The sequence below is a fragment of the Garra rufa genome, chromosome 6, assembly GCF_049309525.1.
Source record: "Garra rufa chromosome 6, GarRuf1.0, whole genome shotgun sequence".
Taxonomy (NCBI): Eukaryota; Metazoa; Chordata; class Actinopteri; order Cypriniformes; family Cyprinidae; genus Garra; species Garra rufa.
The window spans coordinates 38,891,079-38,915,461 of NC_133366.1; the positions used below are offsets into that span (position 1 = coordinate 38,891,079).

General features: G+C 38.5%; 1 protein-coding gene across 1 annotated transcript in view; it reads right to left on the bottom strand.

The window, feature by feature from the left end:
• Positions 1–20,694, bottom strand: part of ndst3 (N-deacetylase/N-sulfotransferase (heparan glucosaminyl) 3) — a 71,067-nt gene extending 50,373 nt beyond the window's left edge. Inside the window, exons 1-2 of the mRNA XM_073842399.1 lie at positions 20,335–20,694; positions 17,237–18,502 (exon numbers count right to left, since the gene is read on the bottom strand). Coding sequence (XP_073698500.1) covers positions 17,237–18,220 — 984 coding nt within the window. The 5' untranslated portion in view covers positions 18,221–18,502; positions 20,335–20,694. The remainder of the gene's footprint in view (positions 1–17,236; positions 18,503–20,334) is intronic.
• Between the last annotated feature and the right edge of the window lie 3,689 nt (positions 20,695–24,383).

Genomic DNA, 24,383 nt, shown 5'->3' on the forward strand with positions numbered 1-24,383 from the left:
CATACTTGGATGACGCCGTGGTCCATTCCAAGGCATGGGATGAACATCTGGAACGTCTGCGGAGGGTGCTTTCGGAGCTCTGGCGGGCTGGACTGACTGCCAACCCCCACAAATGCCACCTAGCGCTGTCCGAGGTGAAGTACCTGGGCTTCCAGGTCGGCCGTGGCCTCATCCGACCTCAGGAGAAGAAGGTGGAGGCCATACGCACCGCTCCGAAGCCACAGAAAAAGTCCCAGGTACGAGCCTTTTTGGGGTTGGCGGGGTACTATCGCTGTTTTATCCCCAACTTCTCCTCTTTAGCCGCCCCCCTGACAGACCTGACCAGGAAAGGGCAGCCTGAGAGGATCTGTTGGACGACAGCCACCGAGGAGGCCTTCGCTCGGCTCAAGACGGCACTGACCTCGTCGCCTGTGCTCCGCGCTCCCGACTTCGGCTGCCCCTTCCTGCTGCAGACGGATGCTTCCGATACCAGACTAGGAGCCATCCTATTGCAGATCCAGGAAGGTGAGGAACATCCCATAATATACATCAGCAGGAAGCTGTCCAAGGCAGAGAAGAACTACGCCGCCGTCGAGAAGGAGGCCCTGGCCATCAAGTGGGCAGTCCTGGAGCTGCGTTATTACCTCCTCGGCCGTAAGTTCACCCTGGTGACCAACCATGCCCCCCTACAGTGGATGGCCCGGGCCAAAGATACCAACGTCAGGGTGACCCGCTGGTTCCTCGCGCTCCAGGACTTCCACTTCGAAGTGCGACAACGGGCCGGGGCCGCCAACGCCGATGGACTCTCACGGATGTGGACAGCTTTTGCAGGTCTGTCAGGGGTCATTCCCCACCCACCCCTTATCTCACCCCTACTGTCTCCTTTCGTTCTTAGGGCCAGAACGACACTTGGGGGGGGGGGGGGGGGGGTGTGACGAGTCTCTCTGGGCTCATCAGCGTCGCCCTGGCAACACACGCACGGCACCTGCACGTCCTCATTACGGGCTGATTGGTCACAGCTGCAGCCCATCATCAAGCGGCTTGAAAAGCCGCCACCGCTCTCATTTCGACAGACAACTGTCTCATGCTGAACGTGCTGGTACTAACCTTTTTTTTTTACTAACCACTCACCTTATTTCTTCCCTCACCTTTTAAAGTGTTTAATAAATCCACCCTCCGGGGCTATTTCACTGAGCGACCTTGTTGTGTGATTTCTCACCTGTGACATAAGCTATGCTAAAAGTGATGTCGCCAGAACAGGAGAACGGCTGAATGGATTTCAAAACGGTAAAAACACCTTTAACACCTCAAAGTATCGTCATGAGCCGCAGGGTTTAATTTGGTTTTGTCTGTGTGTGTTTCTTTTTGCTCTAAAAGATTTGGTGCCCATTGGCTGCCATTATATGACTGACAGACTGCAACAGTTTGAGTTAAAAATCTTTGTTGGTGTTCTACTGAAGAAACAAAGTCACTTACATCTTGGATGCCCTGGGGGTAAACAGATAAACATACAATTTTCATTTTTGGGTGAAATACCCCTTTAAAGTTTTGACGTAAACAAGATGTTCTCAACACTGATGTTCTCTTTTTCCGCAATATTTTTAATGAACAATGCAGCAGCGCAACATCTAGTGGCTTCAATTGGAAAAACATTATAATGCAACAACAATTGCGTCATCGCGTCTTGTGTGCCACTGATAAGGCTGCATCCTTAAAGCACACCTAAAACTTGAATGCAACGCTTTTGCATTCGAATGATGGTTTTTATTTTAAATTCAATGAATAATCGAAAGTCATATTTTTTTTGACAGCCCTAGTTCTCATATTCGCAGGTCAGCGTAAACCATAAAACGTACCAAATCCATAGAATTTGACACAGATTGCTATATTTTATAGCGACATGGATGAGATTAGGAGGACAAATGGTTAGAGAAATAGCATTGATGAGTAGAAGACATAACACACTTTTTACACATCCTCAGAGTCATAACACCACTGTTTTGCTTTAGTAAGAGTTTCATATTGAATCTAAAGAGGTAATCTATTAGACTGTGGCTGCCATACTCTGTCATACTGTCATACAAAATTCTACTGGCTATTTAAAAAAAGGGGGCATGGCTGTTTGATATGTACCATCCTGTCATTCTGTTTCAGTTGAAATTACATCAACACATAGAATAACATTGTGTATTTCAAAGCACTTCTGTGGACCTTTGACAAACGTAAAAGCATCATGTGTTAACAAAGTAAAGACAATTTGCTGCAAAGTTGTGCAACAGAAGGTTAACACAGACAGTCAATGTGTCAAAGTGATATGTGACTGCTTTTTTAAAAATTTCACAAGCTTCTGCTGAGCGTATAAAGCTATTCCAAACATTTCCGTAAAACTACACTCAAATATAAACAGTTTATCAGTGAGCTCATAGTATTTAGATCCTCATAAAAAACAGTGAGGGACTGATAACCAGAGTTAATCAGATTGACTAGCTTTTATCAGACTGCAGAGTGAGCGAATTATATTTAAAGATTGCCACCACAGCTGTGCTTCATTTCATTTGGCACACCTATGTAGACGACCCTCTGGCGAGGGATAAAAAAACATCCGTGTCAAGAGCGTTGTATGTTTATCACTCATTCTTTCTATCTTTTTCCTATCAAACTCACTGTCCTCTTTCGGGTTCTTACATTATCGCTTCTCATCCTTCACTCTTTCATCTGAACGTTTCTTTTTCTCTCCTCTCTTCTCGCGTCTCTCTGCTGACATTGAGGGCCGATCAGGGAGAAGATAGAGTGACAGAGATGCATGTTAATGACCTGAAAGCACTGATCGATTCCTCACAGGGGAGTGATGGAGGGAGAGGGAAGGAGGGAGAAAAGAGTGAAAGTGGTGGAGGGAAGGAGGAGGGGACCTGTTGAAATGCTGACAAATAGCTGAAGACATCTGGGCAGGCAAGAAGACGAACATGCCCCCAGAGAATGACAGAGAGAGAGGCACAAAAAAAGAGAGACAGCCATTTCTAGAGTTTTGTTAGCAACATGTTTCCTAAATACTAACCTGACAAACCATCTATCTATCTATCTATCTATCTATCTATCTATCTATCTATCTATCTATCTATCTATCTATCTATCTATCTATCTATCTATCTATCTATCTATCTATCTATCTATCTATCTATCTATCTATCTATCTATCTATCTATCTATCCATCCATCCATCCATTTGGTTTACCTCAGTCAGTTCATATTAGGTCTGTGTTTAATGACTTTCTAAAGCCACAAAGCTCAACATCGTCTGTTGCGGATCAAATCTGCTTTTCAGAGGCAGACTATGTGCATATGTGTACATGTGTGTGTGCGTGCACCAGGGAATCCGGGAAAGGCTCTGCATGTAATATTTATTGGACATGAAATCATTGCTTATTCCTGAGGCCAAGAGAAAAAAAGAGCATGCGCATATACATGCCTATTAATCTACCTCAGTGAAGCCTCATTTTCAGATTACTGGAGGAAAAATGCTACTTTTATGTCTGTCAGTTCATTGTTATATATACAAAAATGTTTAATCCTGCTGATGTCACCTAAATTTGGGTGACCATACATGCTTTTTTTTTCCCAGACATGTCCTGGCCAGGATTTCTATATTGTCTAAAATATCCAGGTTTTGGCTTTGTTGTCCTGTCTTCATACTTGCTTTTGACTTGAAGCAGTGCTTCGCAGACCTATCGGTGTATGACATCAAAGTATAGTGAAACCTATTGAGAGCAGATGGCTTTTGTGCTACTTTGATGTCAAACAGCGATCAGTCTGCGCAACGATACTTCAACTCGTACATAACACACATAATATGTATGTGTTTTTGTATCGCTTTGACCGTTCTCTGTAGATCCTGCTTCCTGTGGGACAAAAAGTGGCCTTCCTCAAGGGGGCACATGGGGCTAAGAAAGCTGAATTTTTTGCCCCTGTACACTAAAAGGTAAAAGCATTTCAATTTCAATAACTGGTACCAAGATATAAAAACACATGACTATAAGAAATGTGACTATGTAATTTTTAAGTAGTTTTAACTGTAGTTTAGTATTGTTTATTTATTATTCCTTTTTTTTACTTTATATTTATTGATCTCAGCAGCAGCACTATTGACAGAGTGCAACAGAATCTGAGCACAATAATTCAGACTATTTTTTTTTTCTAAAATATTTAGCATCAAAGCTTGGTAAATACTGGTCACAGACACTGAGATTTACTTTAAATTTCACCAAGCTGATTACTCTAGAAACTCTCACAGATATATTTAAGATATATAGAAGTCTTATTTTGATGTAACAAAGTGGTTATATCTAAGTGTGTGAGTTGTTTATTTTGCTTTTTTAAAAATAGTCTTTTACTATCTTTTAGTCTTTAGTCTTTTACCCATTAACACCACTACAATTGAGCTCAAAAGTTTACATCCCCGTTTCAGAATCTGCAAAATGTTAATTATGTTACCAAAATAAGAGGGATCAAAATGAATGCTATTGTTTATTTAGTACTGACCTGAATAAGATATTTCACATAAAAGATATTTACATATAGTCCACAAGAGAAAATAATAGTTGAATAAAAAAAAAAAAACCTTTTCAAAAGTTTAGTTCCCCTTGATTCTTAACACTGTGCTGTTACCTGAACAATCCATCTTTTTTACACTGAGGAACTCATATGCAACTATTACAGAAGGTTCAAACGCTCACTGATGCTCCAGAGGGAAAAGCATGCATTAAGAGCGGGGGGTGAAAACATTTGAAATTTGAAGATCAGGGTAAATGTAATTTATGAAACTATCTTCTGTTGCCTCTGAAGGGCAGTACTAAATGAAAAAAATATATATATTTGGCAAAATAAGAAAAATGTACAAATTTTTAATCCGGTGCAAAAGTTTTCACCCCCTCTCCCCCAGCTCCTAATGCATGGAACACAGGAGTCGGGATTTATCGTATAAACCAATCACCACATGAACCAGTCAAATCCAATCATATTACGCCTCCTTTCATGTGACTTTCCCCCATTCATTCTCAATTACTCCCCAACAAACTCACCACATGCTTTAGAAAGTCTGTTAAAACTCAATGGGCTCAGGGGAAACGAGAGAGACCTACTGCGTAGACCTACTGGTGTCTGTTGGACAATGTTCCTTTAGAAAAACGAGTGATTTATACACTGTTTACTGCAACTTCAAAATCAAAGCACTGAGAACTGTCATTTTTGTGTTCATGCTCTTATGGAAAACAGCAGATCTGACATATGATATTCATGCAACATATGGGTAAAAAGGTGATAGATGAAAAACGGTGATCTGCAGAAGTATTTGATTGGACTGACCGAATGTCTATCCTATCATTTCTGCCACAGTGGTTTAGGTGACCATTTTTTCAAGTTCTAATAAACAAACAAATTACTTGTCAAAGATGCAAACACTTTTTTTTGTCTTTGAAGTTGCATTTAAAAATCACTTGGCTCAGAAATCTGAGGAGGCACGTGCCCACTCAGTTTGAATGGACATGACTTTTCTGACGCTGTTACTATTATATCGTGTTCACAGACGTAGGTGGATGAATGTTTTTAACAATACTTTCCTTTAGAGATTTATCGCTGCAACAGAAAACACTCTACCTGACCTAAGACGCAGAGGAAACAACAGCTTTGCGTAATGTGTATCTTTATCACTGACACAGGGGCATAACAGGGCATTAAAACATCCGGCCTAAATGTACAAAGCACTTCCAGGCACTTTTTAGGGTAAGATTTGGATTAGAGGGCCATGAACTATGATGCAGATGCAGAATGAGTATCATCTAGATAAACTATGCTTTTTTTAAAGCAGGTTACAAACAGGAGTGATTGCTAAAGCTTGTACATTTGTACTTGTATAAAAAGGGGGACATAAGAAGGGTAAGAAGACAAAAATAAAGGTGGAAAGAGAAGTAAGGTTGGCAAAAAGAAATAATCCCACACAAATGCCAAACATATTGTTGTCACAGCAACACTCTTTTCTCAGCAACACGGCTTTCTGTTTCCCCTCCCTCTTACCACCCTCTTTCTGTCTCTCTTTCTCAATGCATGCATATTTATACTGACATCTAATCAGAATAGCAAAACTTTATTTAACAAAACTATAACCTACCCTTTTTAATATTTCAAACTTTTTTAGTGTTCAGAATTAATGTAACATTGTTACTAATTCTATTCTACTTTTATAGTCTTGAAATTTAAACCCACAATTCACTCTACTACAGTTTTAGAGTTAAACATTATAAACATGGCTCTTTTTAACTGAATCATATATCATTCAAAGATAACATCCTTTATCTTCAATGTAGTTAGCTACTTTTTGATATTTGAAAACAAATTTTCTCAAGGGTAGCTCGTCTATACCTTAAATTATGTAGCTTGGCAAGTAGCTTCCCCGACACGGCTCATAATGTGTCAAGTGTGAGAGGACACACACGTGTGAGTGTGTTGTTGACGTGAGTGTGCGGCTGAAAATGAAGACAGCTGCTTAGCAACCTCCGTAGCCCTGTAACGGAAACACACATACACCAGCTCCATCTTACTCAGAGCAGAAATATCATTGGATCAATACTTTCTGAAAATAGGTCTGGTGTGTGAGTTTTTCTCTGGTTGGTCTGTATTTGACCTCCTGAAGCTCAGATTTAACATCAGACTGACGCTTCAGTTTCAATCTGCTCTGAAAGTGTCAGGTTCACATGACTTTCAAACTACCGAAATCACCGCACTGTTCACACGGGCTGTCGTCTTGTTAGCATAACGGAGCGCACACTACACAATCAAACATGGACGAGGTGCACAAATTACAAAATCTCTGACCTAGAGGTTTTCCCATTCAGCAGAGTCTGTTTACCTATCAAAACATACAAAAGAAACGAGAAACTGCCACTGATTTTGGAACTTCGCCAGAAATGTAGTCTAGAAACAGGTGGCTATCCAAGTTGGTGTGTGCACTGTGTTTTTTGGCATTTTTGCCTTTATTTAGACTGGACTAATTAGATTGGATTGGAAGCAAAGTGGAAAACTGAGGGGTTGGGACTGAAAAAAAAAAACACAAACTGGTACCCAAAGTACACTATATTACCAAAAGTATTGGGACAGCCCCTTCTAATGAACAGGTTTGACTACTTTAGTAATTTCTATGTTGTGTGCTTTTAATTTTATTGCAACAGTTTGGACATGACACCTTTTTTATTCTAACATGACAATGCATTTGTGCATAAGACAAGGTTCAAATGAAATGATTGATTCAGTCAGTCAGTGTGGAAGAACTTGACTGGTCTGCATAAAGCCAAGTCCTAATCCCAGCTGAACACCTCTGGTGTGACTTTAAATGCAGACCTTAAGCCAAAAACTCATCACCAAATACCAATGACTTGTACATATGGCTACAGTCATTTTAGACACTTCCAAAACTGTTGCAAAAGAGACGGAAATGCAATTTTTAAATACATTAATTATGTTTCCATCTTTGTTGCCACAGTTTTGGAAGTGCCTTTTTCTGTTCTAAAGAATACTCTTGTCCATAGTGTATAAGTCATTGGTGTTTGGTGATGAAGTTCTGCATTTAAAGTCACACCAGAGGTGTTCAACTAGGATTAGGACTTTGCTTACTGTAGACTAGTCAAGTTCTTCCACTCTCACTGGATCAATCATTTCTTTTTGAACCTTGCCTTATACACAGATGCATTGTCATGTTAGAATAGAAAAGGGTCCTGTCCAAACTGTTGCTATAAAGATTCGTACTCATGGAAATTACCAAAGTAGCCAAACCTGTTCATTAGAAGGGGGTGTCCCAATACTTTTGGCAATATAGTGTATACGCCACATGTTCTGTAAAAAAAAAAAAAAAAAAAAAAAATAGAATAAAAAAAGGAAAATGCCATTTTTTTTACACTTTTTTACAAGTACCAATAATACCAAAAATGAAGATTTTGAAATGTGTCAAAATTTTTGCAAATTAATCACTGAACAAATGCAATTAGATACGTTGCATAACCATTACCAAAACCTGTTAGTTCTACTTTTAAGCTAGTCTTGTTCACAGACGGCATGAACCACCCACAGTCAGATGCATATTGCACACAAAACTGGAAAGCCTTTGCTCAATCTGGCAAGCTCTAATCTGACAACTTCTGGGAGTCAGGGCTCACAGGGTTTTTTTTATCAGTCCACAGGGAAGAGAAGTCATGTTAACAAGGAGCTGGTTGATACACTAAGCACTTCAGGGCAGAATTTGTGATGACTAAAAGTCCATATATATTTTCTGCTACTTTTTTTTCTTTACAAGTTTGTGGTGCACATCAGAAAACAGTAAGTTAAAAAAAGGCAGTTGGTACAGTAACTTCATAGCTTTACATGTTGGACAAAATGTCTTTTCCAGTCTAAGTGGGTGGTTCTTGGTGAGATGCAGCTGCATTGTGGATTAGACCTCATGACATTCAGTTTTTTTTTTTTTTTTTTTTACACAAGACCACATTCAAATTTCACTGTAAATTTGCTATGTTGCATTCACAACAAAAGCAGAATAAATCCATAAGGAACATTCTGGAAATCCATTTCTACACAGGTCCTTAGATGGAATGTGTACGTTTTTTTGACAATTTACTCACCCTTATGCCATCCTATATGTAGAATGATTTGCATAAATTTAGAATTGCATCTCTTGCTCACATATGGATTCTCTGCAGTGAATGGGTGCCGTCAGAATGAGAGTGCAAACAGCTAAAAACATCACAATAATCCAAGTAATCCACTCCATCTTGTGAACTGAAAAGCTGTGCGTTTACAATAAACATATTTATCATTAAAACGTATTAACTTCACACCATTGCTTCCAGCTAGAATATTCCTCTATCAATAATCCTAAAAAGTCCTCTATCTTTTATATTGCTTTTTCCATTGAGAAAGCCATCTCATCTAAATTAGTAGAGAAGTATGCACCATTTAGAAGTGACAACTGTCCAAAACAGTACTAATATGTTGGTGGATTTTGCTGTGAGAGGACAAGAGGGAATTGACTTTTCACTGGAGGATGCATTATTATAGATTATGGAATTTTAAAAGTTAAAGTTAAAATGTCTTTGTGATGGATTTGTTTCTTACAAACAAAGAGCTATTTACTTCACAAAATTTTAAAAGATGTACTGGAGTGGTTGTGGATTATTGTGACGTTTTATTTAATTTTTCATACTCTCATTCTGACGGCACCCATTCACTGCAGAGGATTCATTGGTGAGCAAGTGATGTAATGCTAGATTTCTCCAAATCTGTTCCGATGAAGAAACAAACTCATCTACATCTTGACTGGCCTGAGGGTGAGTAACTATTTCGTTAACTCCCTTTAAATCACTTTTTCTCTCTTCAGAAGTGTCTGTAACGGAAATGAGCGGCTGTTCTGTTCTTTCTCATTTCCCTTGTTTTCTAACCCATATTTGTGTCTATGTGTGAGCTGGTGTGTGAGAGGGAGGCTTCAGGAGTCACTTTGATTCTGCTCTGTATCTCTGGCTGAATGTGTGCAGGTATAGCTTTGATATTGTGATTCTGTTCGCTGTGATTCTGTCTTACAGTACATGTTGAAGTCAGTGTGCAGTTGAAGAAGTGGCAGCTTTGTCTTTAATCCTCATCTATATGCTGCTTCAAAGCCTAGAATCAAACTCACTATGCACACACACACACACACACACACACACACACACACACACACACACACACACACACACACACACACACACACACACACACACACACACACACACACACACAATGACCCGCTCTAAGTCTACTAGGGCCACAAGAAATGAAAAGAGTGATTTGTTTTAGAGAAACCATTATTTCGACCGAACAGCCTTTGTAGTCAATTAGAACTCATGCAAGACACCAAACACAATCAAAATCCAGTTAAAAATAATCAAGTCATTCCATGGTTTTCCACAACTGTAAGCATAGTAATAAACGGCAATATTTAAATACATTTGGCTCATTGACATTTCTGCAGAACTGAGAAAACTTACCTATATGTACAAATCACTGCAGTCTCTAGTTGAAATGAACACTAGAGGCAGTAAACTCCCACAAGTTCTATTCCTTTTTGATGAATAAAGCCTAATTTTCACAGAATTACTTGCAGAATATTGTGTTATGCATAACTGAAAACTGCTACTTTTGAACATTGTCGTCACATATACAGCTTCATATATGTGACCCTGGACCACAAAACCAGTCATAAGGGTCAATTTTGTTAAATTGATGTTTATACATCTGAATATATAAGCTTTGCATTGATGTGTGGTTTGTTAGGATAGGATAATATTTGGCTGAGATACGACTATTTAAAAATCTAGAATCTGAGGGTGCAAAAAAATCTAACTATTAAGATAATTGCCTTTAAAGTTTTCCAAATATAGTTCTTAGCAATGAATGTTACTAATCAAAAATTAAGATTAATTTACAAAATATCTTAATGGACCATGATCTTTACTTAATATCCTAATGATTTTTGGCAATCAAAGAAAAATCCATCATTTTAACCCATGCAATGTATTTTTGGCTATTGCTACAGCTATACCCATGCTACTTAAGACTGGTTTTGTGGTCCAGGGTCACATATGAGTTTTCTAATTCAGTAGGTTTGCTTGGTAGCTCACGTGATACAGTGCTTACACTGGAGTGATGAAGTGCTCCAGTACAAACCCCGTGAATAAACGGTTCAACAAAACAGCTCAAATTCGTATGAGCAACGTGTGTTTTAGTGCCACTCTGTAGACATTTCACTTTGAAACTGCCGTGAAATGTGCAATAAGGTGTGCAATTACTGTGTTGCATAAATGTATATAGAGACACGTATTTTCATGAACCTGGGTTGACATTTTAACACATTAAAAATGCTACACAGGCCCTTCAATGAACATTTTTGAGTGATGGTGAAAATGAATAATTGAATCTATTCACAGATGATAGCTGTGTTTTATTATTTGTGCTTTTTGCTTTCAGCACCATAATTAAAAAATGAAAACAAAAAACAGTCAAATCATGTCAGCATACAAAACCATGTCAGTGAATCTCAAAACTGTTTTTGAAAAAAGTAAACAGTAAAAAGAATAAAATTGTAAAAATGTTGTAATTCACAAGTTTAAGGTCATGAAGATGTTTTTTTAAATGCTGTTAATACTTTTATTCAGCAAGGATGCATTAAATTATTTAAAAGGCACAGTAAAGGAATTTGCACTGTAACAGAAGATTTCTATTTGTAAGTAGGTAATGTCGGCTAAAAAATTCATTAAAATAGAAAACAATTATTTTTAATTGAAATAATATTTCAGAATATTACTGTTTTCACTCTTTGATTAAAGGGGGCATCTGATGCCCATTTTCCACAAGTTGGTATGATTCTTTAAAGTCTATATGAAATGTCTTTAACATACTTTGGTTAAAATTCCTTAATGGTCATGTAAAACAACACCTTTTTACCTTGTTAAAAACAAGTGAGCCATTTCAGCGCATGACTCTTTAAATGATAACGATCTACTGCTCACCCCGCACCTCTTTTCTGTTTTTTTGTGTATTTGGTGGCACCATCAAAAACAAAACTAATCCACTGCTTCCTCAGTGGCTTTGATGTTGGGAGAAAACAAAGACTCTTACGCTTACTTTTACATACTAAATGGCGGACAGCATACAACTGGATGAGTCCGTCAGCAGTCGTGGGCGGAGCCTGAGCAATATGATGTCGTATTGCTCAGAAAATTAAAACGGCTTGATAATCGTGATGGTTCAGGTTTTTTGGGGATTAAAAAAAAGGAGCTGATGGATGTTTATCAATGTAGGATGGTTGTGTCCACACACTGATAACACACATTTATATATAAACACCATGTAAAAGTGAATTTTGTATCCGATGTCCGCTTTAAATAAATGCAGTCTTGGAGAAAAAAAAGAGTAATATATCACCGGAACGATAGTGTATAATTAAATATATACAAAAAACATATTAAACCTATATTAAAAACTAAACTCCATGGGAAAAAGATCAGCAAAATCACTTTAAATATAATTGCATTGATATATTCCCCATGTGTACATAATGAAATTCATAAATACTCCATAAACACTACAGTTTAAGCTAGGTGAGTTCAGTACTACACATGCTGTCACTTACACACACAAGCATACAAAGGCAACTGTGCTGAAATGCCATGTTACACAATCACCAACACAAGGTCACTTTAACTGCAATTTCAGCAGAATCTCTGCTTGGGGAATCCACACACACACACACACACATACACAAACGTAAAGTGAGGGTAAATCCCATTTGTGTTTGTGAGTGTGTGCAAGTGTGCATCAAGTCATTTATCACTGGTGTCCCCTGTTTTTTCAGCCTGCCCCATGGGCTGATGGGAGATATGGCAACCAGTCACTAAGAGTGACATTCTAATCTACAACACCTACATCTAGAGCACACAGGGTTCCTTTCTCTCTCACTCTTGCTCTTGTTTTCTCTCTCTCATCTTTATACTCTCTACAAATACATGAGATGAGCCTATTCTAACAAAAGTCAAGATGTATCCGTTGTATGATTGTTACAGTAATCTAACAAGAACTTTTGTGAAATTTTACAAACCAGTGGCTTTCAACTGGTTTTGCCTTAGAACCTAGAACAAATATTATTGACAGAGATGTTTTTTTTTGCTTTTAGCATTTTAACTTGGTTTTTGAGAGTGAAGACATGTTGTCTAGTTTCTACCAAGTTTCTACTAATACACAGTAAAATATATTAGGAATGTTTTCTTCTCTCTTTTAAGGTCTAACAGTGTGTTATTATACAATTAGTCTAATTTTATTTTTGATATTTAGCATTTATCCTATCAGAACAGACTGGTGTTTCAATTTTGGTTCTCGACCCACCAGTTAAGAACCATGGGTTTCCATTGATTAACTGTTATCTGCCATTTCATTCCACTGGCTTAGTCTCGGCCTTTCCTCAGACGCACACAAACACACGCACCTGTTCTGGATTGTGACAGCCCGCCATAAGCAGTCAGAGGCTTCTCTATAACCAGCAGTAACTGTGGCTGAAAACAATGGCTGGTGGATCAAAGCCTTCCCACTTCTCTCCCCCATCACTACACGCCTTGTTTTTCCCCAGAATCCTCTGGGAATTTTCCGCTGACATTTCCAGCCGTGCTCCAGAGCGACTAGCTCTAATTCTCTCCCTGAGCACCCCCTCCAGAACCTCCATCTTACCGCTGGCTCATTTGCCAGGTCTAAATTAGCTCAGACCAATCGGGAAGAATTTAACAGTGCACATTCTTAGCTAGCAACATCTGGGGAGGTGTCACGTGCTTAGCCACTAACCTTTCTCAGAGAACATTAGATTCGGAAATTAAATGTGTACCCACGCTAGGTTTAATGGTATCATACTGTTTATAGAGTCTGTTTGTTCGGAATCGATGGACAGTTAGCAAGGAAATGACCCATAAGGAAATGATACCATAAAGAATGTGCCATTCCTGTGTCCAATGAGTTCAATGTTTTAAAATGTGACAATGATGTGTGAGTGTTAGGTAGCTAATTTTTAATCACCCTCATGGAATATTTATGGAAACGCAACAATTCACTGTCATTAAAAAAAATAAAAAAGTCTGTAGACCGCAAATGTCTGTAGAACTTTTGATTAACCAGTGGGTAGGCCTGTCGCAATAATCAATATATCGAATTATCACACAATATACACTATATTGCCAAAAGTATTGGGACACCCCCTTTTAATGAACAGGTTTGACCATTTTAGTAATTTCCATGAGTACAAATCTCAATGTTTAAGCACATAATGATATTCTAGGGAGTGTGCTTCTAATTTATAGCAACAGTTTGGATAGGAGCCTTTTCTATTCTAAGATGACAACGCCTCTATGCATAAGGCAATGTTCATAGAGAAATGATTGATTCAGTCTGTGTGGAAGAACTTGACTGGTCTGCATAAAGCCAAGTCATGATCCCAGCTGAACACCTTGGTGTGACTTTAAATACAGACCTTGAGCTAAAAACCTATCGCCAAATACCAATGACATGTACGTATGGGTACAGTCATTTTAGACAAATCCAAAACTGTTGCAACAGAGATGGAAATACAATTTTTAAATGCAATAAGTATGTTTCTATAGATTTGAAAGTGCCTTTTTCCGTTCTGCTGAAAGGGGATGTCTCAATACTTTTGTCCCATGCATGTACAAGTCATTGGTGTTTGGTGATGAGTTTTTGGCTCAAGGTCTGCACTTAAAGTCACACCAGAGGTGTTCAGCCGGGATTACGACTTGGCTTTATACAGACCAGTCAAATTTTTCCACACTAACTGAATCAATCATTTCTTTTTGAACCTTGCCTTATGCACTTCATGTTAGAATAGAAAAGGGCCCTTTCCAAACTGTTACTATAAAATTAGAAGCACACAATTCCCTACAATATTATTATATGCTTAAACTTTAAGATTTGTATTCATGGAAATGACTAAAGTAGTTAAACCTGTTCATTAGAAGGGGGTGTCCCAATACTTTTGACAATAAAGTGTATGTACATGAAATCAATCATTTTTTTGTCACGCAATATACTGCCCATTATATTTACATAAAAATTAATGTCACCATGTTTTTTGCATTCCACTTGCACCTGTCTTTTGCACCTCGTGGTGTAGTCATGAGGTGCTACTTCCAATTTTAAAAATGCTTCTACAAAAAAAAAAAAAAAAAAAATCTGCAGATATGGCCTTGTTTAGGGATCTTTGTGCATACGGACATATGACTGCTAAGTAAGGATTGTGTGTTTTAGAAATAGTGTGCACTCTTAATTTACAGAGAAAAAAGGTCAGGGAAAAATCTATAGATGGAAAAATCTCCATACAAGTTCTTTGAGCATTTTTCTTTTTTTCTACTTGTTACTTTGCACTTTTTATTAGAAAATGTTTATTTACTATTTATTCATTTTAAGGTATATAATATTTGGATATTTAATTTCCATGATCTAAATATTCTTAAAATTTAAAAGTTTGTTGTCATTTGAAAGTGTGTAGGCCTTCTTGCATTATTATGATGTTATATTATGATTATCAATTCAGTGGCATAAAATTGTCTTAAAATGACAATTATATCGCTTATTGCAATTATTTCTGGGGCAATATATAGCACAGCAAAAAGTTGTTAGCGTGACAGGCCTATCAGTGGGACACACTTACAACATGTTTTGCAAAACTGCAGGCAAAGTTTTTACAATGCTTTATTTACATTTTTTTTTTACATGTAATACTTTGCACTTTAAAGGAATAGTTCACCCAAAAAAGAAAATTCTGTCAGGATTCAGATGCGTCAGCAGCACAAACACATACATCATGTTACTATTGTGAACTTATGTCGAAGAGTGACATGGAAGAGAGGAAATTGTTGAATAAAGTCATTATTTTTGTTTTCTTTGTGCACAAAAAAGAATTCTTGTAGCGTCATAAAATTTGGGTTGAACCACATATATCACATGGACTATTTAAACAATGTCATTACTACCTTTCTGGGCTTTGAACATGTCAGTTGCCTTGTCAGAAAACTGTCGGAATTTAGTAAAACTATCTTAATTTGTGGTCTGAAGATGAACAACATTAAAGTAATTAATGCCAAAAATTTCATTTTTGGGTAAACTATCCCTAAATTTCTGTTTAGTAGTCACTGTGAATGACACAATTGAGTTTTGGTGCTAAAAATCGAAATCGTGAAAACTAATTAAATTAACTTACACTGCATAATTTTCCTTGACATCTCCAGGGAACGCAACTTCCTGAACATGCCTTGGATTTAGTGTGCCTTAGGGCCACTGAGCTTTGCCATTTTCAGACCTTCCGCACTAACTTCCTGTCGCATACACGCACTCTTAAGTGGCCAAGACCACAGGTGAGGGATAGGCCCTGCCATTAAAACAACAGAAGTATCATTTATGCCACCTATAGGACGGGTTGTGCTGCATGGCGCACGGCAGATCAATGGTGGCCGCCACAATTTCATTGTACAATTACTTAAATATTGATTTTTTTTTTCACCAAAACCATTTGGAACATTTAAAAAATGATCAGAAAGCTGAGTTTAAAACCTCTTTAAATGCCTTAAGTGTTAAAGTGAATCACATTGTACTGAATTTCCCCAACTGGATATTCATTAAATTTTCATTTATTTAATTTCATTTTAGTCTGTTCCTCACAAAAGCCTACTAGATAGTTTGAGAAAACTTTTAGAAGTTGTATGGACTAGTTTTACAGGGTTTTCTGTCCTTCAACAGTTCACAGCAAAATTTAGAAAAGAGTTATGTAAAGATCATGTAAAGAAAAAAATATATTATACAATTAACAATTAATCATGCATAATTACATGCAAGTAACCCTAAACCAAAGCCTAATACTAACCCTAACCACAAAGTAATACACGCGGTTAACCATTATTAGTCAGTACTTAAATGTATAATTACACTGTAACAAGGACACCTTAAAATAAAGTGTAACCATAACATCATATATTTTTATTTAGGTATTAAGGTGAACTGTTCTTTCAAATATTTGACTCTCTCCTATAATCAGTGTATCCATTTCTAATTGTTGCATAATGCCCACATTAATTTCTATACGCTCATGTGCGTGCACTTGAAACTGAAAGCTCTGGAAGTCATGAAGTCATCTCACAATGGAGTGTGAGCGGCCCTTCAATCTGTTGAACAGCCTCAGAGAGGGGCCAAACGTGGGAACGAGATTATGAATGAGTGTGTGAAAGAGAGAATGAACACCATTTTAGTGCTCTTGTCCTTCTAAATAGCCTCTTTATACTGACTGAGGCCAACTCAAACACCCACTCCAATTCAGTGACGCACACACACACACAACATCCCCTTCTTGTCCACAAAAACATTCACATTCAGTAAATCAGACGTGAACACCTGCAGAGGGGAACTCTAAAGACTAAATATCAACCAAATGCTGCTTCCAAAATCCCACATAGTTAATTAGAGCTCGGCTACTAGTCTTTGTTTTGTCTTTGGTGATTAGTTGGAACAGATTGGAAATATTTTTGTGGTAGGTGTGTGAGTACAATGTAGAATTTCTCTATTAATGCATCCTATCATAACACAATTCAAATGTGGTAATTAATAATTTATTTATTATTTCTCCAGTTAACATGCGTCTTACCTTCACGTCATTCACATTCATTCTCGTCCCTTTCTTCCCAACGAAAATATCATCTATGTCAACCAGGATGTATCGTTCCAGAGATCGTGACAGCTTCCTCCCTGTGAGATAAGCGATGGCATCCACCAGTATGAGTCTGTGCAACCAGTAGCTCAGCCCATTTCCAAACAGTACTCGCTGCACCCCATCATACAGGCCCAAGTCCTGCACGACGGTAGCATGGAGACCCTGAGGACCTGGTATGATCTGGGCCGCCCCAATCTCACTAGGCCGAGGTTTAGCCAGTAGGACTGGTTCGTATGTGGAATGGTTGAACTGAAACACAGTCCAGTCCTCTCCTTGTAAGTGGCCGCGATCTACCTCCGCCCGTGTTATGTAAAGCAAAGGGGAACGGGGGTTTACGCAGCAGTCTCTTAGTGCAACATTTGTTCGCAATGTCAGTGGGAAACCCCTAAGCTGCAGTGCAGGCTGGGAGTTTTCACTCGCACGGTGAAATGCGATGACTCCAACGCTGTATTCAGCACAGTATTTATCCAGAAGGTCACGGTTCCATGCGTCCATCCCGACATACTTGAGAAGGTTCTCGTAGATGACCAGTGCATAGCGTCCACGGCCTTTGTGCGTTAGAGGCGGGATGTCACCCTTTCCCGGCGCAATCTCAGCGTGGTAGCGGAATTGGTTGGATTCTAGAATGGCGATGATGTCCTGTCCCAGTTGAGAATACTGACTCTCTACAAACACCAACACCACCGGATCCTTACGTGACGGATCGATCGGTTTAGGCGTCCGAGGCTCTGACTGTCGGAAAGGGAGCGCCCGGAGGTCGGCACAATCTGGACCTACGGCACGGTCTGCGAGGTCCAGTTCCTGGGTGGAGCCTGTGTATAGGTAGTAGGCGGAGACTAAAACGCTGACCATACAAAAGGTGGCGAGGAGGATGACCAGCCTCCTCAGATTCCTCCGCAGCTTGGTGGCCAGATTCATGGCAAACGGCGCACATGTGTGGGAGTGTGTGTGGGTGGGAGTCTCTGATTGTTCACTGAGGCGGGCTAAAGCTGCAAATTGGCTTTTTTGGTAATCATGCTCCAGTCATGTGACCATCTCACAAAACTGGCAAATTTGTTTCCAAGACAGGCCACTGAAAGAGTTTTTAGTTGAAAAAGCAGCACTACTGTCAACCTTCCTCACCAGCTGCTCCCGAAATGACTCCTCATCCAACTAGCAACCCTCCATGTCCTGAGATTTCACTTGACCCTCCCAACAAACCTGCAGAGAATACAAATAACAAAAGACAAGCAAATTCATGTATTAGTATAACTTTAAGCTTCTCTAAAATGTGTGTGTGTGTGTGTGTCTGTCACAGAAGTGTTCATCAAGGGTGTGTATGGATGCTCTTGAGGGGCAATACAGCCGTCAGCCTTCAGGTTGTTTTCAATCAACACTTCACCAGCTGTGGCCAACACTTCCCGGGAGGAGTGTATGATTGGCCGTATATAAATAGGAAGTTGGAGGATGAGCCAATAGGAGCCTAAGGGTGGCTCTAAGGGAGAAATTCATCATTTGTCTAATGGGAATCAACTGTGTCACACATATACTTTGTGTACATCAGGTAATCTGCACAAGTGCATTTTGTCTTAAAAGTTACTAAAAGAGTAGACACCATAACACAGGTAGAGGCACAATTTGTGAGAAAAAAAATGTATGGGATATATTCTTATTAACTGCATTGACTTCTAAACTAATAAATCTAGTACATCCAACAAGTGCACTTGTTTACTCTCTGTTTATGTGTGTGCGACGACTATGTGCACGTCACGGTCTGTGTGATATTGGAGTACGTAATTAAAGGGACATGAATTACACAAGATTGAAATAACAGATTACAGCATTGTGCGAGAACATCGTAGGGGAATTTAAGAAGGTGGGAATGTGAAATCGAGGCGCAGAATGAATCTCATAATGCGAGAAAACTGAGATCCTTCCGCATTATAACTAACATGCAGGTTTACTCAGAAAGTGGATTAATAGAGATTGTGACATTCTAGCAATTTACATTTAGCCTACATGACATGGGTCATGTAATCACAAGTGGTTTTTATGTGTGTATTAATATTTTACTGCTCTACCATGTTTAATCAGTGAGTTTAGTGCAGCCTGCAGGATGTCCTGCTGTGTGTGCAGATTTGACTATACACTTTTGAAAATACAGTGAAATATTTGAAGTAGTCCTCACAATTTAAAAGGCTCTTCAAATTATATTTAGTTGTAGAACTAACGTCAACAGGTTTGTGTAAGGACTAAGTTTAGAATATAATACCTCTAAAAAAACAACAAAACACTGCGTCTATGAGATGTCCTCACTAAAATACAGTGAAACCAACGTGTGCGCGCGTCTGCGCGTTTCCCCGCGAGGCGGCGCATTCTTTGAACTGGGAAACATCACAAAATATGAGATCTTGTGCCTACTTTAACTTACATTAATACTAATAGTATTATATTAATGTCTCATACATTTCTTGGTTCGGTCATCTAATGTTAAACAGACTACACATATCAATGGTTAAAACCTAAACAAGCTACATTTTCTGTGCAATATTAACAATTTTATGCAAATAATAACCAGAGGAAATGTCTAAACCAAAAAGAGAAAACGAAAAAAGAAAGAAACAACAGGCAAAGTCGTTAGTCTCTAAGTAAATTTAGAAAAATGACGATGCTCTGTAAGCAAGAAAAAATATTTGTTTTCAAATACTTTTCATTTAGTCCAATACACAATGGCAAAAAACATACACATGTGCTTGTGTTATCGTTGCATTAGCGGTTGTTTCTCAAAAACTAAACCTGAAAGCGTTATCAGTCGCGCTTAAAGACGTGATTTTACTTAAGGAAAATTATAATTAGGTAAAAGACAACGGGAGTTAAATTAAACGCACAGCATCTCCGGTCAGATACCGGTAACGTGACATTCCAGCACAGCGCATCTCTAAATCTCTCTTACACAAAGCCGTTCAGCACCCCATTCAACCCAAAGTTCCAACACTAAACGTAACTCAAAATAAGCTGCACTTTCGCTGCATCTCCAGCCGACGAGACCTTACCTTAAACCGAACCTGAGGCAGTGCTGAGCGGGAAGCTGTCACAGCAGAGCCGCCTCTCTCCGGAACACCAGCTCCTTACAGCTCTGAACCCGAGAGCCCAATCTCATCCACTGATTCAGAGGCAGCCATCTGGAATGATGCGGGGACCGGTTCGCTATTCTCTCCGCGCCCTCTTCCCCTTTCTCCCTTTCTCTCACTGCGACACGGATTAAAGCAGCGCGGAGGGGGGAGACAGGACTGGAGACAGGAGGAGAGACAGGACTGGAGACAGGAGGAGCGCTCAAAAGACGAACTGAAGAGAATATCCCGAGAGGAGCGCTGAGACATACGACTCCCGTCCACTGTCACCAGTGACTGAATAGTGCCGCTACAGCTCTCTGCGCTTTAGCTCACCTACAAAGAGAGAGAGCGAGAGAGGAGAGAGAGAGAGAGAGACGAATAGATGCTGAGTGATTGGCACTTTATATTATGGTTTGTAATGTAATGGTAGGATAAGGTGTATGAAATTATATGGAAAGTGTGACAAATGCTAATACTTTTTTACTACAGTATCCCTAAATACAAATTGATTTCTTAGTTTAATAATGAAAACAATCTAGTAGTGTTTAAATTTGAGTGGACAAGCAGCTCCGCAAAATAAAACCACATTAGGTATATATACAGTCAAACCAAAATTTATTCAGCACCTTTGAGATTTCTCACATTATTACAGTTTATAGTTTAGAAAATGGTAATAAAATATGGCAAGAACTGTGTCAGAACAAATTAATCTGGATAATGTCACATAACTTTGATAGAAAGGTATGCAATGGATATTGTCATCATGTAGCATAGCAATATTTACACAACTATCAATACTTTGTTGACCAATTACCAAGCAATGCTTGATTTTGTTCAGTCTGTGTAAAAAAGTTGCATTAGCAATTAAAGAAAAAAACACTTTAGCAAAACATGGTCAGGTCAAAGTGTCTGAATAATTTTTGGTCCCAAATTGTTATCAGTTTTACTGGTATGAAATATTTTTGGGTATAATAAGTCACAGTTTACTTTATTTTGCTATCCTCACTTACATATAGGGTCCTGCACCCACTAGTAAAAACAAAATCAAAAATTATATGTGGTGTCTGAATCATTTTTGGTTTGACTTATACTACTCTATACAAATTTGCTTTTCTAGTAAAAAACAACAATAACAACAAAATATGTAATTTTACCAGACAAAATGTAACAATGATAGAGCAAAATCTTGATTAAAAACTGATTAAGTTACCTTACCATAAATTATATTTTATTTATAAAAGTAAATGTCATTTTTCTTGACAATATTGTTACAAATGTCTTATAAATACTGTAATAACAATATATTTATATAATACTTTTATGTTTATGACAAACTATTTTTAAAATTATGTTTGTGTTCATGTTAGTTCACAGTGCATTAACTAATGTTAACAAACACAACCTGTGATTTAATAATGCATTAGTAAATGCTAAAATTAACATTAAGATAAATAAGAAGTATTGTAGAAGTATTGTTCATTTAGTTCATGTTAACTAATATAGTTAGGTAATGCTAATTAATGAACCTTACTGTAAAGTTTTAGCAAAATACAGTGTACAACATAACAAAAATTGAAATGGTGTAAAAAGCATGAGCCATAATATTTCTCAGACAAAAACATTGCCCCTGGTGGGCAGTGTGGTGGTGTATAATTGGACCATTACATTTTCCTCAACAAGCATGCTTGCTTTAAATTCCTTTTATTCTAGACTCATAACATTACAAAATAATACAGTTCTAAGATGAAATATAGCCATAGCAAGGAGGACTATGGGACAATGGGAGAGATTAGAATAAAAAAAAAACAAGAATGTATTTGTTAAAAAGACACGTGATTTTCTTTTGCTTTTAAGATACAAAAAAAAAAAAAAAAAAAAAAAAAACAGTTCTAGATACTTAAACCCTAACATCCTACTTCTCTTAGCATTTAATTCCATAGCCCTTTGGAAGCACTTAGTCTGGTTTCCATGAGTAGGATTTTGTGTTCTGTGTTTCGTAAATCAAAACGGTTTGAGGGTTTAAATCAAAACGAAACAGGACAGTGCTGACTACTGCGGAAATGCTAAAGGCAGCGAGGACCAAACTGTTCTACAAAATTAACCACAACTGGGATAAAGAGATTGATGTGATTTTACACAGGATGAAGGGGGTGCAGTTTTGGTTGATGATTAGAGATTTTTAAAACTGACAGGAAGCAAAAACTATTGTAATCATAAACAACCAAGGAGGTCATTAGAGACATGTTTACAATGCAATACAACAAACACGAGTGCACTCCACAATTTAAAACCCTGTGTGATTTGATTAGAACAAACCAGCACCCACTAAGGGCATGCAAACACATACACACGCTCAAAGTTAAACAGCTATTTAAAGCAGGATGAGGGCTTCAGTTGGGTGGCCTGCAAGTCTGATGAGTTGATACAGACAGGAGCCAAAGAATCTCTCTCTCTCTCTCAAACACACACACATACACAGTTCTTAGATACTCTGAAGAGGCAGCATTAGTGTATGCCTCATTTGGGCCAAATGTGATGGTCTGGCAAGCGTTCAGCTCTCCTTCCTCTTGCTCTCCATCCCTGTTTCCCTCCCTGTCCATTCCTCCCTTTTCTCCCCTCTCCCTCCTTCCTTTCTGGAGCTAATGGGGCTGAAAGCTTCCAGCAGTTCTCTGCTAAAACATGCGTTTAATTTGATTATTTACTACCTATTGTTTTCTGCCCTATAGAGTCCGAAGAAAGTAAGAAAGAGAGAGAAGGTGTATGTTTGTGAGAGAAAGACAGAGGGGAATATGTGTGTGAAAATCGTAAGTGAGAGAGACAGAGAGAATACTCTGAATGTCTATGTGTGTGTGCGGTGTGTAAGAGGGTAATTGTGTGTGTGACGAGTGTGTATTGTGTGTGTGTGACAGGGGAAGCCCAGCTCGTATTTGTTATTCTAATTGAGGCTCCTCAGTTGTCTATGGATCCATTGTGTCCCACTCAAGTCAACCGTTTAGATTTAAACCCAGAACCAACACTTTAACTTATCAAAACCATCCCCCACATGAAGAAAAGAAAATTATAGCAAATTATGAACTCCCAAACTCCCCCCTCAAACATTAACATGTTTAAAATACTTCTGCATATTCTTTCACTGCATATTATGTTATGTAATGTCATTATGAATTGCATAAATTCTAATTATAAAGTCCTCATAAACAGCTTCATATACAAGCATAGGCATAAATTAATGCATTTAGGTTGATTCAGCAATATTAAATAATGTTTTTAACTTAAAACCAGTTAATTATCAAGGTGTTACCATTTCTAGGTCACCATTTTTAGTAATATAATATAAGTGCAACTCACTGGTGTTATTTTAAACTCTAAAACCGATCTGAATGGCCACATTTGCATAGTTGACAAATGACAAGGTATTAGACAAAAGTCAGGCAATGTCTCATATTTTAAATATATGAAACATATCTGTCATGATCTGGGCTGTGGGGCCTCCCTCAGCCACTTGGGGTCGCTGTTTTCCCTTCCCTACACTGCACTTCCTGATTGCATTCACCTGTCTTTGTCATTAACACTGATTCACTCACAGCTGTTCACTATCTGGACTCTGTATAAGAACACTCACTCTTCATTCCGTTTTCAGGTCTGCATTGTCTTCTGTCTCCTGTGTATTTTGTGTTCTTGAAATCCCTGGACTTTGATCGTGTTCTTGATTTTGTTATTTTGTGTTTCAGTTTATGTTCAGTTTGTGCCGTGTTGGCCTTTTGGTTTATGTTTATTTATTTGTTTATTGTTTAATTAAAAAACCCTTTACCTGCATTTGGACCCAGACCCTCCCTAATTTAACGTGACAGAATGCAGACCTCCCCATTGGGTCCAGCGGGGGAGATGTCATTTGAGGCGGCGTCGGCCGCTCGGTTTGAGACCATCTACGCCTGTTTGGCGGCTATGGATGCCCTTAATGCTGGGGCGGCGCGGACGCGCCCCTACTT